Source organism: Schistocerca gregaria, chromosome 8 (genome assembly GCF_023897955.1).
Source record: "Schistocerca gregaria isolate iqSchGreg1 chromosome 8, iqSchGreg1.2, whole genome shotgun sequence".
In the NCBI taxonomy this organism is placed as follows: Eukaryota; Metazoa; Arthropoda; class Insecta; order Orthoptera; family Acrididae; genus Schistocerca; species Schistocerca gregaria.
Genome location: NC_064927.1, coordinates 502,811,717 through 502,829,586, shown reverse-complemented (window position 1 = coordinate 502,829,586; position 17,870 = coordinate 502,811,717). Strand labels below are relative to the sequence as shown.

The window sequence follows — 17,870 nt, the reverse complement described above, 5'->3', positions numbered from 1 at the left end:
TTCCATTATCCATGTTTTGCTTTTGTTGATGTTCATCTTATATCCTCCTTTCAAGGCACTGTCCATTCCATTCAACTGCTCTTCCAAGTCCTTTGCTGTCTCTGGCAGAATTACAATGTCATCGGTGAACCTCAAAGTTTTTATTTCTTCTCCCTGGATTTTAATACCTTTTGTTTCTTTTACTGCTTGCTCAGTATACAGATTGAATAACATCGGTGATACGCTACAACCCTGTCTCACTCCCTTCCCAACCACTGCTTCCCTTTCATGCCCCACGATTCTTATAACAGCAATCTGGGTTCTGTACAAATTGTAAATAGCCTTTCGCTCTCTGTATTTTATCCCTGCCACCCTTAGAATTTGAAAGAGAGTATTCCAGTCAACATTGTCAAAAGCTTTCTCTAAGTCTACAAATGCTATAAACGTAGGTTTGCCTTTCCTAATCTTTCTTCTAAGATCAGTCGTAAGGTCAGTATTGCCTCACGTGTTCCAGTATTTCTACGGAATCCAAACTGATCTTCCCCGAGGTCGGCTTCTACCAGTTTTTCCATTCGTCTGTAAAGAATTCGTGTTAGTATTTTGCAGCTGTGACTTATTAAACTGATAGTTCGTTAATTTTCACATCTGTCAACACTTGCTTTCTTTGGGATTGGAATTATTATATTCTTCTTGAAGTCTGAGGGTATTTCGCCTGTCTCGTACATCTTGCTCACCAGATGGTAAGAGTTTTGTCAGGAATGGCTCTCCCAAGGCCGTCAGTAGTTCTAATGGAATGTTGTCTACTCCCGGGGCCTTATTTCGACTCAGGTCTTTCAGTGCTCTGTCAAAATCTTCAGGTAGTATCGTATCTCCTTCATCTACATCCTCTTCCATTTCCATAATATTGTACCCAAGTACATCGCCCTTGTATATACTACTTCCACCTTTCTGCTTTCTCGTCTTTGCTTAGAACTGGGTTTCCATTTGAGCCCATGATATTCATACAGGTGGCTCTCTTTTCTCCAAAGGTCTCTTTAATTTTCCTGTAGGCTGTTTCTATCTTACCCATAGTGAGATAAGCCTCCACATCCTTACATTTGTCCTCTAGCCATGCCTTCTTAGCCATTTTGCACTTCCTGTCGATCTCATTTTTGAGACGTTTGTATTTCTTTGTGACTGCTTCATTTACTGCATTTTTATATTTTCTCCTTTCATCACATAAATTCAATATCTGTTCTGCTACCCAAGGATTTCTACTAGCCCTCGTCTTTTTACCTACTTGATCCTCTGCTGCCTTCACTACTTGATCCCTCAGAGCTACCCATTCGTCTTGTACTGTATTTCTTTCCCCCATTCCTGGAAATTGTTCCCTTATGCTCTCCCTGAAACTCTGTACAACCTCTGGTTCTTAGAGATTATCCAGGTCCCATCTCCTTAAATTCCCACCTTTTGCAATTTCTTCAGTTTTAATCAACAGTTCATACCCAATAGATTGTGGTCAGAGTCCACATCTACCCCTGGAAATGTCTTACAATTTAAAACCTAGTTCCTAAATCTCTGTCTTACCATTACATTGTCTATCTGATACCTTTTAGTATCTCCAGGATTCTTCCATGTATACAACCTTATTTTATGATTCTTGAACCAAGTATTAGCTATGATTAAGTTATGCTCTGTGCAAAATTCTAACAGACGGCTTCCTCTTTCATTTCTTAGCCCCAATCCATATTCACCTACTACGTTTCCTTCTCTCCCTTTTCCTACTCTCGAATTCCAGTCACCCATTACTATTAAATTTTCGTCTCCTTTCACTACCTGAATAATTTCTTTTATTTGATCATACATTTCTTCAATTTCTTCGTCATCTGCAGAGCTAGTTGGCATATAAACTTGTACTACTGTGGTAGGCATGGGCTTCGTGTCTATCTTGGGCACTATAATACGTTCACTACGCTGTTTGTAGTAGCTTCCCCGCACTCCTATTTTTTTATTCATTATTAAACCTACTCCTGCATTACCCCAATTTGGTTTTGTATTTATAACCTTGTATTCAGCTGACCAGAAGTCTTGTTCCTCCTGCCATCGAACTTCACTAATTCCCACTGTATCTAAATTTAACCTATCCACTTCCCTTTTTAAATTTTCTAACCTACCTGCCCGATTAAGGGATCTGACATTCCACGCTCCGATCCGTAGAATGCCAGTTTTCTTTCTCCTGATAACGACGTCCTCTTGAGTATTCCCCGGCCGGAGATCCGAATGGGGGACTATTTTACCTCCGGAATATTTTACCCAAGAGGACGCCATCATCATTTAACCATACAGTAAAGCTGCATGCCCTCGGGAAAAATTACGGCTGTAGTTTCCCCTTGCTTTCAGCCGTTCGCAGTACCACAACAGCAAGGCCGTTTTGGTTAATGTTGCAAGGCCAGATCAGTCAATCATCCAGACTGTTGCCCCTGCAACTACTGAAAAGGCTGCTGCCCCTCTTCAGGAACCACACGTTTGTCTGGCCTCTCAACAGATACCCCTCCGTTGTGGTTGCACCTACGGTACGGCCATCTGTATCGTTGAGGCACGCAAGCCACCCCACCAACGGCAAGGTCCTACCCCTCATTACGTCATCAATATGTGTTCTTTGAGACATTTTCAACACACAGTCACCATTAGCACGTCTGAAAACGTCTGCACACTTACTCGCTGCACCGTACTCTGACATGCACCCACACACCTGTGCGTATGTGGACTGCTGCCAGCGCCACCGTGCGACGACTACAGGCCAAATGCACCGCTTGGTCACACCCCGAGGTGATTTAAACCCGCAAACCGCCCACCAGAGCGTTGTTTCACCATGTATCAGCATTATCCTTAATTTATGAGCACGAGTGAGTTTCAGCACTGTTCTGTAAAGGTACGCATCTGTCGTGACTATAGATCAGTGTCGACACTGCTACCACGTGAAGGAATCAGCGTAAGCTCTCATAAACAGCAGAAAAAAATCCAAAAGAGGTAGCCGTTGCCAAAGACATAGTGTTTCTCGTCACACATCGCTATGTTAGTCTGCAGTTTAGTAACATCACTGACTACGACTGCTGGAAATTCCAGAGAATTCTGTAATTAACGGGAAACTTGTATCCCAGATTCCAGGAGTGGGCAAATGTCGCTCCTTGTCCCCCGCTCCCCTTGCGAACGACTGTGTTCCACGCCCACTTCCCACCAGAGTTTTCAGAAGACTTTCCTTGGCGGTGTCGCAAATACTCCAACTGGAAATATTCTCCCAAATATTCCTATCTGGTATGCCCTCTGTCCCACTATCAGCACGCTTGTTAATCTCGCAGAGAAGTACTGCGCTCTGGAATAGGTCGGATCTCCAACAGCTCTTTCTACCCTTTGAGGTAGACACAGGAACAGACACTTTCTAATCAAAAGTATCCGGACACCTTTACCTCTATGACATCTTGAACCCTCCTGGGAACGCATTCAATGAGGTACCTGAATGACTGTGGAGGAATGGCAGGCCATTATCCCTCAAGTGCCGAAACCAAAATAAGTAACGATGTAATACGTCAAGTCGACGATGTAACTCACTGCAAAGGTGTTCCACTGGACTGAGGTGAGGACTCTGAGAAGACCAGTCCATTTCAAAGCCACTGTCGACAAAACGTTGCCTCGCACACATGACGCTTCACGGCAGGGTACATTTTCATGCTAACACACTCACGGACTCCGAACAGTTGCTCTACTGTTTGCAGTTCATAATATTGTAAAATGTGTCCATATCATTACTCACCTTGCGTTTTCTTAAGCGCAAAAAGGAAAACGTACCCTAACCACGACAAACACCGTCTCCTCCGTATTTCAGTACACACATTGGTAGGTACCGTTCTCTAGGGATTCCCCAGAAACCCCAAGCCTTCCATAGGATTGTCACAAGGCATAGAGTAATTCATGACTCCAGATTACTCATTTCTAGTCGTCCACTGCGCAATGGCGTCGCTCTTGCCGGCACCTAATTTTCCCGAAATTCCTCCACCAAAGAAGAAAAAGTAAATGTTCCAAAATTCAAATCGACAACAACAGCCAAGACGAGTAACTTAGAAGTACATATACTCGGTGTAGCGAAGCAGCTTAAAGCACTTAATAAGGGTAAGTCTTCCGGTCCATAGAGCATAACATAAAGATCCCTTTCAGAGTATGTTGATACAATAGCCGCATACTCAGCAATAATATATACAGTCTGTCGCACGATCCGTAGCAGAAAACTTGAAAGTTGCACAGGTGACACCAGTACTGAAGACAGGACATAAGAGTAATCCACCGAATTACAGGCCCATATCGCCAACCTCGATATACGGTAGTATTTCGGAATATATGCTGTGTTCGAACGTTATGAATTACCCCGAGGAGAACGAGGTAGTGACACACAGTCAACACGACTTCAGAAAATATTCTTCTTGAGAAACAGAACTAGTTCTTTAGTTTCACGAAGTCATGATTGCTATCAACAGACGATCTCAAATTGATTGCATGCTTCTAGATTTCCAAAAGGCTTTCAATTTCGTTCCTAACAAGCGGCTTTTATGGAGTATCTTGCAGCTGTGGGATTGTGTTTCCTGTCTGAAGCGTAACAGTTCATAGTAATCGGCGGAAAAATCATCGAGTAAGACGGAAGTGATAGCCGGCGTTCCCCATGGAAGTGTTTTAAGCCCTCTGCTGCTCCTAACATACATAAACGATTTAGGATGTAATCTGAGCAGTCCTCTAAGATTTTCTGTAGATGAAGTTATCAATTATCATCTAGTAAAGTTATCAGAAGATCAAAACCAATTGGAAAATGACTCAGACAGGATATCTGAATGGTGTGAAAATTGACGGTGAAGAAAGAGGAGTGAGAGATGATCCACACAAGTACAAAAAGAAATCCGTTAAATTTCGATTAAACGATAAATCACATTAATTTAAAGGCTGTCTATTAGACTGAACACCTAGGAATAACAATTACGAGCAACGTAAGTAGGAACGATCATATACATAGTTTTGTGGGGAAGGTAAACCAAAGAGCACGTTTCACTGGCAGAGTAAGTAGAAGATGCAACATGTCTACTAAAGAGATTGTCTACACCAAGTCTGTTCGTACTCTGCTAGAGTACTGCTGTCCTGCAAGGGACCCTAACCAGATAGCACTGACAGAGGACATCGAAAAATTTCAACGAAGGGCTTAGCGTTTTGCATTATCACGAAACAGGGAAGAGTGTCTCATGTATGTGATAAGCAAGTTGGAATGGCAATCATTAAGACAAAAGCGTTTCTTGTTGCGACGAGCTGTCTTCATGAAATTTCAGTCACCGACTTTCTCCTCCGAATTTGAAAATATTTTACCGTCGCCAACCAACATAGGGAGAAATGATCACCATCATAAAATAAATCAGAGCTTGTACAGAAAAATTCAAGTGTTCATTTATCCCACGGGCTATAAGAGAGTGGAACGGTGGAGAAATAGTCCGAGGATGGTTCGAAGAACCCACTGCCGGGTACTTCAGCGTGAATTGCATAGTTGTAACGTACATGTAGGTGTAGACCTCGAGCGTCGCTCAGCATTGACTGAAGTCTAGTGTAGCTTATGAGGAGCTGCCTCATCATTGTACCGTAACGTTTTTGTCTCCCTACACGCTGCCATTGTGCTAGCTGGAATAGTGGTAGCACTTTGGAACTCGCAAGAGATTCCTTCCGCAGATTTCATGTGATTTTTTTACATTCATATCTCCACAATCCTGGACAGTGGCTCTTCATCACTAGGGCATACATGAGATCTGAATGGTCTTGGTTTCGCTGGAGTTGTTCCTTGGCGTTTTCACTTCAGTCACAGTCAACCTGGTCAGTATTTGAAGGGTTGAAACGCCCCTCGCAGTTTTGTCACTCACGTGACATCCAGTGACTAGTCCACGTTAGAAGTCACCGAGCTCTCCTCAGCGATCTAATCCTCTGTTACTGCTTCGCTGCTGACAATAGTACTTCATGCCACCTTTTGTACTCACAGGTCCGCCTCTGATGAGATCTAATGGTCGATTCGGCATTGTATGGAGGGGGGGGAGGGGCGGATAATTTTGATCAGTAGTGTGTGCTTCCGTGTGGTATCGCAATGAGCACTAAATAACGTGGTTCTGCCTTTCTGATACATTCTCTCTCTGGGTATGACGCATGCTGCCAGATAGCAGCGACATAGCTACGCTATGAGACACGTGTGCGCCCGCTGTGGCAACAGTCTGGCACGGACTAGCGACCCACCTCTGAAACGCTCGACCTGTCGGCCAGACAACACCCCAGCCCGTCACACAACGCCTGCCCGGTTCAGACCAGCTCCTCTCGCTCAGGCGGCGTGCCTTTGAAATGCGTCACCAAACACTCAGCTGACTGCTCCGTCTGTTGTCACACCGGCAACTACTACTGCAGGGGAGTTCGGGCTTCAGAACCCTCCTACTCCCTCCCCCCCCCCCTGCTCTTTCTCTTGTGTGTGTGTGTGTGTGTGTGTGTGTGTGTGTGTGTGTGTGTGTGTGTGTCTGTCTGTCTGTCTGTTTGTAGAACCACCTCATATAATACACACATTACCACAGTTAGGCATTCATCTGCTGTATATATAAAGACGAAAAAAATCGCAACATTAAAAAATTATTAATGTAGAGTAATGAAGTTTCGGGTATACGTTTGTCTAGTAATATATTTAAGTTTTTGGAAGGAGAGACAGCGTTGGTCGTATTTTGTTGTTTTATTAACCGCAAAATCGATTTTCGGTCACTTAGTGACCATCCTCAGTGCTGTAATATACAATTTACATTGGTAGGCACTGCTGTCAACTGCTGTCTTTGAAATGCTCTAAGCTTGTTGATACCAGTGCCTACCAATGTAAATTGTATATTACAGCACTGAGGATGGTCACTAAGTGACCGAAAATCGATTTTGTGGTTAATAAAACAACAAAATACGACCAATGCCGTCTCTCCTTCCAGTTATATCCATTATCTGGTCGTGGTGCACAGGACACTCCATGGAGTCGCCAATCAATATATTTAAGTGATTAACATGAAGCATCTCTACATGAGTCTCTTCTTCATTTTGCTTTCCGTTCAACTGAACGTACCCATCTCTGGCACCTCAGTTCCGTGTGCAAACTGTAAACTCGGATTTGTCTCCAGACATATTTTGATAGGATTTTTTTTTGTAGTTTTGGTCTTTTGCAAGGATATTAGACACATTTTAAAACGACCGGTATGTATTCTTTAGTAATTTGACGTAAGTCTCTCGTTTCTGGAGGGCTGTTAGTACAAACTAGTTAGCAGTCACGTCAAAGACTTCCTCAAAATCTATGAATTTCAGGAAAAATCATAATTCGTATTCAGTGTTCCCCTTTGTTATATTTTTCGCTTCTTAGTTGTAGACCATAGAGCTGTACCGTGTACTGAGCCACACTAACATTTATAAGAAATATTTGATCGGTTGTCTCATATTCTCTCTATGTGGCAGTTGCTGTGTCATGATGGATGTCCGCTGTGATATGAAGCGATTTCGCTGGCACTTGGGAAATCTAAATCAGCAGAACTGGGTGCAAATGTGTAGCCAGACGCTAATACAACCATTCGAAGGCGAGTGACACATGTCGGATTGCGAGTCAAGAATGTGGAGCTGCTAACACCCGGGTGCGTCCCCACTTCTCTCCCCAGTCATTCGCGATGTCCTGAACTTGGAAATGGGCCACTTCCTTTCAAGTGACAAAGTTTTATACTTTTCTAACATCTGTTCTAATTTAACGAAATTGAGTTTCTTTGTGATAGCAATGTGTATGCTTCAGTAATATGAAATGCACTAAAGAAATTGTAATCAGATTTGAAAGGGGCATCGGTAGAGGCATGGAAGTTAGATCTAGATGCGGACACAGCAGTGCTGCACCGTGCAGGAGAGGGGGGGGGGGGGGGGCAGGCAGGGGATGGCAGTGAGCGTGGGCGGAGGAGCTGGATGCCAGTGGAGGACAGCCTGGTCACGTGGTCACAGAGTGTGGCGTGGGCCCTGGAAGTGAGGACTGGGACACACAGCTCTCGTGGTCTCTTCCCACCACGGAGCTGGCTCTTAAACTGTTCTCTCATCAGCCTTGACAGCACACTTCGACGAGGGTCTCATGAAGCCACAGCGTGGAATTCCATGTTCCACTACATTGCACAGCGTGGAAGATAGGAACTTCATGTGACACATTTGGCTCATGCAGAGGAATATGGCCAATAAGAAGCAGCATACGCCTCACAACACAAAAAAAACTTAAGAGATGCCATGTTAGTAGTGGAGCAATGTACGTCCTGCCACAATTTATTTTTAATTGGCTTGATTAATTGTTACTTTCAAGGTCACCTCCTGGAAAACAGTTAAGTTCAAGGTCACCCTCCCCAAACCTTCCCTTCTTTTCAGGCAATTTGGTGGCGGGGAAAGCTGTCATAACCATGACATCATTAAACATGTCGGACTATGACGTAATAATGAAAAAATGGGGGCGGTAAAAAGGCAAAAAATGGTGAGGTAGTGCAGCAGTCACTCACTCCCACCAACCACCCACGGCGTCCACACCTACTAACCATCTGTCGGTCACAGTGAAAGGTTCAACACCATGAAGCACCATCAGCATCAGCATAGATCAGCCACCCGCCCCTCCCCAGTGGAGTAAAGTGAAGATTAACACTGCAACATTCAAAAGTAAGTACTGTTATTAACCATTTCCCCTCATAGTTCATTGTGTAAGTGTGTGTAACGTCACAAATACTTACATTTTTTTCCTCTTTTACACAGTACAGCTTCCAGCCCCTGAGACAGTTCTACCTGGAGTGGGACACAGATTTGTTCTAGTGTCTTTTGTCTGGACCACCCATCAAGCTACAACAGTGCACCAACGGCCTACCACATTCATGTGATCAGGACACACATTTATTTACATTTCCACTGTCTACACACCAATGCTCTACCTGATTTACCAGAGATCAGTTTTCCAACACCACAGCAGGAGCGGGTCCATGCCTGCAATACATCTCAGAAGGATGTAAACTAACTCTTCTTGCCTGGCTTTAAGTTGCCACTATTACCAACATCAACATCACGATGGCATACCTTACCTATTAATGTACAATTCTCTTTAACGTGCAATTTGAGCACTAGTGGAGTAATTGGGCGATTGTGGCCATGTTCTCTAATTATGAGTTCATCATTCTGGTAGCATCAGTTTAGTGGCATGAAGGTAGTCTTTTCAACCAACGAACGGTCACAATTATATCAGAATTTTGCAGAGATAACCACACTGTGTAACATTCAAACGGACAGTATATTACTGCGAAGTAATATACAGTTTTTGTAGACTACTCGAGACTCATTGCTTGACATCTCAGTAGCAAATGGCTGTTTGAACGTTGAACAATTGTCGTTCTCGGAATTCTGCCATAAATGCTATCATTCATAGGATGAAAGCACAAACTTTTTGCCAGTAAACTGAGGATTTCCAAACATTACCAATGACTTGAACTCTTAAGTGGAGGACTTACTGATAACCACATGTTTACTCTTACATGTATTAAGATTGCACATTACAGAGAACAACATCACATTAACAGGCGAGGTACTCCATAGTAAACAACTGCCAAGTGGTCTTGACATTGGTGACAGCAAAGTCAGGAAAGAAAACTTCTTTTACGTCCTGCTGAGATGTGTTGCAGGTATGCTGTTCCCACTGCTGTGGTGCAGATTCAGTGTCAGTTGATGAATCGGGTGGGTGGTGCTGTTGCAGTGGTGGGAACCTAAAGTCCAATAAACTAGGTGAGGCATTGGTGTGCTGCTACAGTGATGTAGACAATGGAAATGTTAATGGCTGTGTGACCTGAGAACATAGATCTGTCAGGCCGTTGGTGAGTTGCTGCAGTCAGTTATTGATGCAGACATTCGACACCCAAACAGCTCCGTGTCCTGCTACAGTACGTCACGTAGAGCTGCATCAGGTGCTACTGTGCTGGGTAAACGAAGAAAACTGGAAAAGTATTTGTGACATTAACATATATACACACGCTGAACACTGAGAGGAACTAGTTAATAATAAAACTTACATTTGAATGTGACATTACTCCCCTGATCTCTGCGGATGCAGCCGGAATTTCACTGTCTGAAAGCTTCCGCTGTGGTGAGCAGAACATTAAAGCCGAATGGCTAGTAGGGCTAGGTGCGTCGGCTAATTGGTGGGGTTAAGCGACTGCAGCGTCACCAACTATTTGCAATAGTGGTGTCAGAGTTCACCACTTTTCTGACACTTTTGGGCCGCCATTTTTGATAGTGATCTCACTGACCACACTCTTTACCGATATTTTTCCACCAGCTTTTCCCAGTCACTCGACTGCCTGAAAAAGGTGGAGGGGAGGGGGTCACATTGACCTTGACCTTGGGGAATGGCGTGATCTTTAAAGTGACAGGTAATAATGCCAATTAAAAAGCCATATGTGCTAAAACTGACATTAGATGCTGTATTTCAAATACACTCCTTAAGTAAAGTTTGGAATACGATCGTAAAATGTAGTTTACCATACTAGAGGTCTCACTGACCTAGGCACTTCACGCATTATGCAGTTAGAGTCCATATACTGGTCGGTGTTTATTACTGCCATGCTTTGTGTCCCTTCACAGTCATTTGAACATACCGCTGCCGCAGAGTTGGCCAGTGTCAACGTCAGTTTCATTCAGTTTGTGTTCATTATTGCAGTAACAAGCCACGTAGAGGCATACAACAGTTTGACAGAGTCACTATAGTCGCTTCGCTTTCAGTAGGTCGTACACAGCAAGATGTTGCCGACCGATTATATGCCACTCAAAGTGGTGGGTATAAGGTGGTGAGAAAGCGGAGACAGACGGGAGATGTGGATGGCAGACCTCGAAGTGGTCGTCCTCCTATCGCGACACGAATGCAGGATCGTTTCCTCGCCGGTCGGAGTCGCCGAGCGGTTCTAGGCGCTGCAGCTGCGGTCGCAGGTTCGAATCCTGCCTCGGGCATGGATGTTTGTGATGTCCTTAGGTTAGTTAGGTTTAAGTAGTTCTAAGTTCTAGGGGACTGATGACCTCACCTGTTAAGTCCCATAGTGCTCAGAGCCACTTTTAGTTAAGTCCCATAGTGCTTAGAGCCATTTTTTGATCGTTTCCTCCAACTGTCGGCTCGCAGATGCCCAACATCAACTGCCAGAAATATTGGAAATATCTTTTCCCAGGAAACAAGGATTCATATCTCAGACCAAACAGTGCGTAGACCATTGTATGAGGGTGGTCTTCATTCCAGAAGACCAATGAGAAGTTTTGCACTGAACCGGTGCAGTCGAAGGACCTGGGCTCTTCTACATCAACACTGGATCATTGCAGAGTGGAGTACTGACGATACCAGGAGTGGTTTGCGGTCGGACACAGGACGTGTTACAGTTTGGAGAAGTGCTGGATGACACCAGGAACGGTGATACGTTCAGGAAGTCCATCTGCTTGCAGTTGGAACTGTAATGTGCTGGGCGGTAGTTACGATGGGGCTGGCGGACGCCGCTAATTCCCATGTACGGCAATTTGACTGGTCTCCGATACTCCAGGAAGTGCTATAAACGATTACAAGGTCCTGCCTACAGATGTGAAGTCGGTGATAACTTCGTCCTAGTCGATGAGAACGTAAGGCTGGGACGCTAAATCAGCCAGATGCATTAGCCAACACAGTCCCCAGACATAAATGCAATTCAGGATGCATGGGACCTGTTGAAAGTGGACATTGTATAGCGTTCGTAGCCATCTAACAATCTTCAGAGCGTCCCTGAAGTTTCCATACCCCAAGATAAACTTTATGGTCCTATCCAGAGATCCCTCGCAGAGTGGAAAAACCCATCTGTGTGCTCGGAGGACATATTCAATAATCTGATACTCATCAACATCATAATAACTGATAATGATCAAACTGAGATAGAATTTTCTTATGTCTTCGTTTTCGACATGTACACTTAGAAGTGTGCCTGCTTTGTTTCGTAATGATTTTTTGTAACTAGCCAAAATAATTTTTGTTTCCGGAAAGAGTTATTTTTATTTTGTTAATTAGGTATTGTACAAACCTCAATGGGCGTTCTGTAAGAAGTCATTGTGATAAACTCTATGATATTCAAAACTTTTAGTGGGGTGTGTACATTCAATTAAAACCAAAAATGTGATGGTATTTCTATTAACTAATAATTTATTCTATTATCTCAGACTATTGTACAGTACATGTAATACTCCTCTACCAGCAATACATTTTCGAAGTCATCAACAAGTCCAGAATCTTCTTCCAGTTGTCTCCACCATTCTCTGACAATCGCTAACAGAGTTAATTCAACTGCTTTACTCGCATCCAGTTTGTAAACATGCTGATTACCGCACCTGATGCAGCGCTGAGGGAGTAAATCACAAGGAGGAGTAAGAGAGGGGAGATGCAGCAGGTCATTTCAGAGCATGTAGCTACCACGGCAGCAGCAATCCGTTCGATTCGTCTCTTTTCATTTATTTACGGTAAATAACCCGAATGGATTTGAATTAGGCAGGATCTTTCAATACAAAAGTTCAGATCGATTAATGAGATTACAGAGATTGTATGCGGTGAATTCATTTCTCCTTTTTAACATTCTTTAATTTAATCTGATGCAAGCTATATTCATTGGGTGGAGCTACAGGTATAGCTGCTCTCACACTGTCTTGGGAAATTTGCCTCAGCCAGTGTCATACTGGCATATGACGTGTTGTGTAGTTTATTGCACGTATCCAATTTGGACGGCCGAACTGAAAGCATTCACTCTCTGCTGGCAGAAGATAGAGGTTTGTAACTTGTTAAGGAAAGTGCATTCTGCTGATAAACGTCTTCCATCTTTCGCACAAAACATGGAAACACAGCTCTGACGTGTTACATATTCAGGAGAAAGAGAGAGAGTGGGCGGCTGGACTTGAGTGCAGTTTTTTAGCTTTTCGAGGAACTGTGATGCAAAACTAGCTCAAGAAACAATCAGTCATTCAAGAGCTGACATAACTTTAAAGAGGTTTGGTTGCCGAGATTCTTGGAAGAGTGATTCTAGCGTCGCACTTGATGGCACCCAGCCACAATGTCACCGTCTTGCTCATATCGTACCAACGATAGTTGTTAGTATAAGTAGCAGCACACTAACTCTAAGTTGGGATCATTATCGGTTTCGTTTTCGCAAAGTCATCGCCGTATTCTCATTTAAACAGGTTTCTCTGGCTTCGAGGAGAGACAATCTGTCTATCTATCTATATCCGAATCTCGCTCCAGCTACTGCGGGTCTGGGTGCTGACGAGTCCTCTCCATTTGGCTCGGTCCTCCCGCCACTTTTCTTCCTCCACTTGCTGCCAGGTCACACCTCTCCTTTCTACAGATATTCTCACTCCTGTTTTCCACCTTGTTCTTGGAAGCCCTCTAGGTCTTTTCCCATCCATCTTTAGTTCTTCCATAATTTTAGGAAGTTTCTGCCCATGCATCCTCTTAACATGTCCATGCGATCTTAAGCTCTTTCTTTCAATTTCTGTTCTCATACTTTCTTGTTTAAGGTCCTTTCTAATCTCTACGTTCCCTAATCTGTCCATTCTTGTTTTTCCCTTAACTGCTGTGAGAAATTTCATTTCCCCTGCTTGCAGTCTGCTTCAGTCACTTTCTGTCATTGACCATGTTTCTCCACCATAGGTGACAATAGGGATGTGATAATTCTTATACATTAGGAGTTTTGCTCTTTCTAAAACTTTATTATTCCAAATCAGGTGTTTTATTGCTTGGTAGAAATTGCCTCCCTTCTGTAACCTCCTATTAATTTAGTTAGTTATTCTTCCACGAATAGATATTTCACTCCCTAAATAAGTGAAACTTTCTACGACTTTGAGGTGTTCTCCATTCAAGGTAATATTTCCGTTGATCCCTTTCTCTCTTCCAAATACCATTACTTCACTCTTATCTTTATTTATTTTTAATCCATACCTTTTCATTATTTCCTTCCACGCATCAAGCTGTAACTGTACATCTACCTCTTTATCACCCCATATTACCATATCATCTGCACAAATCACCTTTTTGCATTTTTATTTTACTATATCTTTAACTACCCTATTCATTCCCTCCATCACAACATTAAAAAGTGCAGGAGATAGAATACTTCCTTGCTTAACTCCTTGTCTTATTTCGAAGTATTCAGAGTTCCCCAATGGCGTTCTAATTCTACAATTGTGTCCTCTGTTCATTGTCTTTATAACATTGATGTATCCATCATCTATATCTATCTTCTTCATTTCTTCTCAGAGTCTTTCCCTGTCAACTGAGTCATATGCCTTTTCTATGTCTATAAAAACCATTATCACCCTTTTGTTATACTCCCAACTTTTTCCCATCAGTTAACGGATAGAAAATATCAGGTCGCTCGTGCTTCTTCCTTTCCTAAACCCATGCTGTTCTTCACTCAGCTCCTTTTCTATGACTGTAGTTAATTTGTAACCGGGAAGCCACATGTTGCCTTCTCTGTCACACTGGACATTTTCCAATAGTAACAGGCGATTTCTTCACGTTAAGATTCGCTGCTAGGGCTACAATCTTCCACAGTGTTAATCAGTCCTTTGCGTAGAGTCTCGCATGTTTGTAACATGTGTGTGAACAGTCTTCGCCTAGCCAGCGTACTGTCATCAGCTGTCTCCACTTGGTCAGCATAGGGTGCACGCTCTCGCTAGTAATGGGTCAGTGCTCAAAAGATTTTTTTTTAGTCACTTTTCCCCTAAAACTTTGATTGCCATTTGTAATAAATTTGACGATCTTATCTGCAACTTAATTTTGTACTGCTAAAGGTTGATAACCACCCATTTTTAGCATCTGCTTTTAAATTTTGAGGTAGATTTCTGGAGGTGTTCGGACTGAGTTTTTCTAAGATTGCTTAAAAAGGACGGATAGATTTTGCTACAGGAAAAACTTATTCAAACAATGGAATACTCTAAGATGGCGAAGGTCAGGGGGTAGCGATATGTACGTATACAGCTGGCTGTAGTATCGCGTACACGAGCTATAAGAGAGCAGTCCATAGGCGGAGCCGTCATTTATACTCAGGTGGTTCATCTGAAAGGATTTCCGATTATGCCCACATGACGGGAATTAACAGACTTTGAATAAGGCCTGGTAGTTGGAGGTAGATGCGTGGGACACTCCATTTCGGTAACCCACAGTGTCAGGAGTGTGCCGAAAATACTAAATTTCAGGCAATTCCTCTCACTACGGACAACGCAGTAACCGACGGCCTTCATTTGACGGTCGAGAGCGGCGGTGTTTGTGTAGAGTTGACAGTGCTAACAGACAAGCAGTATTGTGTGAAGTAACAGGAGAAATAAATTAATGTGGATCGTACAAAGAACGTATCCGTCTGGACAGTGTAGCGAAATATGGCGATAATGAGATATGCCAGCAGACAACCGCCACGAGTGTCTTTGCTAACATCACGTCATCGCTTGCAGCGCCTCTCCTGGGCTCGTGAGTGTTTATACTGGATCCTAGGAGACTGTAAAATCGTGAGCTGGTCAGATGAGCCTCTACTTCAGTTGGTAAGAGCAGATGATAGGGTTAAGAAGTGACGCAGGCCCCACGAAGCCATGGGCCCAAGTTGTCTACAAGGCACTGTGGAAGCTGGTGGTGGCTCCATAATGGTGTGGGCTGTGTTTACACGGAATGGACTGGACTCTGTGGCCAAACACAAACCGATCACTCACTGGAGATCGTAATGTTCGGCTAATTGGAGACCATTTTCAACCATGCATGGACTGCATATTGGCAAACAACGATGGAATTTTTGTGAATCACAATGTGCCATGTCACCGAGCCATAATTGTTCGCGACTGGTTTGAAGAACATTCTGGAGAATTTGAGCAAATGATTTGGCCACGCAACTTGCCAGGCACGAATCCTACCGAACATTTATGGGACATAATCGAGAGCTCAGTCCGTGCATAATATCATGCGCTGGCAACACTTTCGCAAATATGGACGGCTACAGAGGGAGCGTGGCTCAATATTTCTGCAGGGGACTTCCAACGACATGCTGAGTGCATGTCACGGCGCGTTGCTGCACAACGCAATGGAAAACGAAATTAGACACGATATTAGGAGGCAACTCATCAGTTTCTTCATCTCAGTGCAGTCTTAAATGACACAGAAGAACCACTTACATTACGTGCTAACTGAATTGAAACTATGACATTGAATTGCACATATTGTGTTTTTTATTCCACTGCTTCGTCAGCTGCAGTTTATAATGTGTGATGTGGTTTATCTACGACATGGCAGAAATAGTGAACGTTGCTCTCGCTCCGTATGTAGAAATAAAATTTTCTCGTACTTCTAATTTAGACGCGCCCTCTGAATTTTTATTATTATAATTATTGTTGCTGTTAGCAAACGCGACTGGGGTGAGTCTCATGTTTGTCTCGGTCGTGGTTTCTACATTCGACGAGTCCGATTGCTCGCACATTCCGTTAGAGCCATTTCAACACACCTTGATTCCGAAAGATGTTGATGAAACCTGATACGAGACCATTCCGTTCTTATCGACTTTTCACCATTATACTGTTGATTTAAAAGTCATATGTTTGAGACTAACACACCATCAAGCATGTTGCGAGTGCCACAGTATGATAACAACTAATTCGAAGTGTAAGAATTTCAGAAGATGACGGCATAGGAGGTGATCCGTCCTGTCCGTTGCTCCGCAGAGGGGGAGTTTACGTGCAGACGCAGTACTCACTCACCAGTCGTCCGGATCGCAGTCCCGGAACCCTTTCGCGAACGGGTTGCTGGCGATCTTTAGCTGCGTTATCTGTAGGAACAAAATAAAACCTTCATTACCATCATTACAGTAACAGATATAATTACGAAACAAAAAATGGTAAGATTTTGCAAGGGACAAATCTGTAGCAAAAGCGGTAAAGGATTTCTATCCCCTTTAACATACAGAGTTCATCTAATTTAATAAGCATGGGTGGACATGGAGTATAGCCTCAACCCTGAAGTGAAATTATTACTGTCAGGAAACCCAATTGCCTGTTTGATACGAATTATATAGCACGTTATATTCTGACGTGTTTACACTTCATAGTTTTATTCCGTACATCATTAACAAGACTCTAATCGAGATAAGAGTAAACACCAAGAAGACTAGAAACGAAGTTAATTGTACACGGTTCTTAAGCATAATATACGTTATGGACATACAATAAACTCAAGCATGCAAAAAAAAATTGTTTCCTTAGACTGTGTCACTGGCCGGCGACACGTAGATCCAGCGTTACCTCCTGCCGGTACTTACAATTTTGTGTTCATAAGTTCTCTGGAAACTGGAAACTACATTTTAATGATGCCAGTAATTTGGTGACCTAGTCTTCAAAAATGGTTGTACACTCTAGGAGAAAAATAAACGACCCACAACGGAGGCATTATCCAAAAGGAATGGTGATCGGTAGACGTGATGTACATGCACAGACAAAAATATTGAGTGAAATTTCAGAAAATGTGGATGATTTATTCAAGAGAAAGAGCTTCACGAACTGAGCCAGTCAATAACGCGTTGTCGCACCTACGGCCCTCATGCAGGCAGTTATTCGGCTTGGCATTGATTGACAGATTCGCTGGATGTCTCCCTGAAGGATGTAGTGCCAAATTCTGCCCAGTTGCTGACCAAGGAAGTGTTTGTGCTTGCCAAACACTTGCAGTATAAAGACTCGCTGTGTGCGAGCAAGCGTTACCTTGCTGAAATACAATCCCAGGATACCTTGCCACGAAGGGCAACAAAATGGGGCGTAGA

At 43.3% G+C, this 17,870-nt stretch overlaps 1 protein-coding gene across 1 annotated transcript in view; it reads right to left on the bottom strand.

Moving 5' to 3' along the window:
- LOC126285273 (T-box transcription factor TBX1-like) overlaps positions 1–17,870 on the bottom strand; it is a 431,754-nt gene that overhangs the window by 90,708 nt on the left and 323,176 nt on the right. The window contains exon 7 of the mRNA XM_049984563.1: positions 16,819–16,886. Coding sequence (XP_049840520.1) covers positions 16,819–16,886 — 68 coding nt within the window. The remainder of the gene's footprint in view (positions 1–16,818; positions 16,887–17,870) is intronic.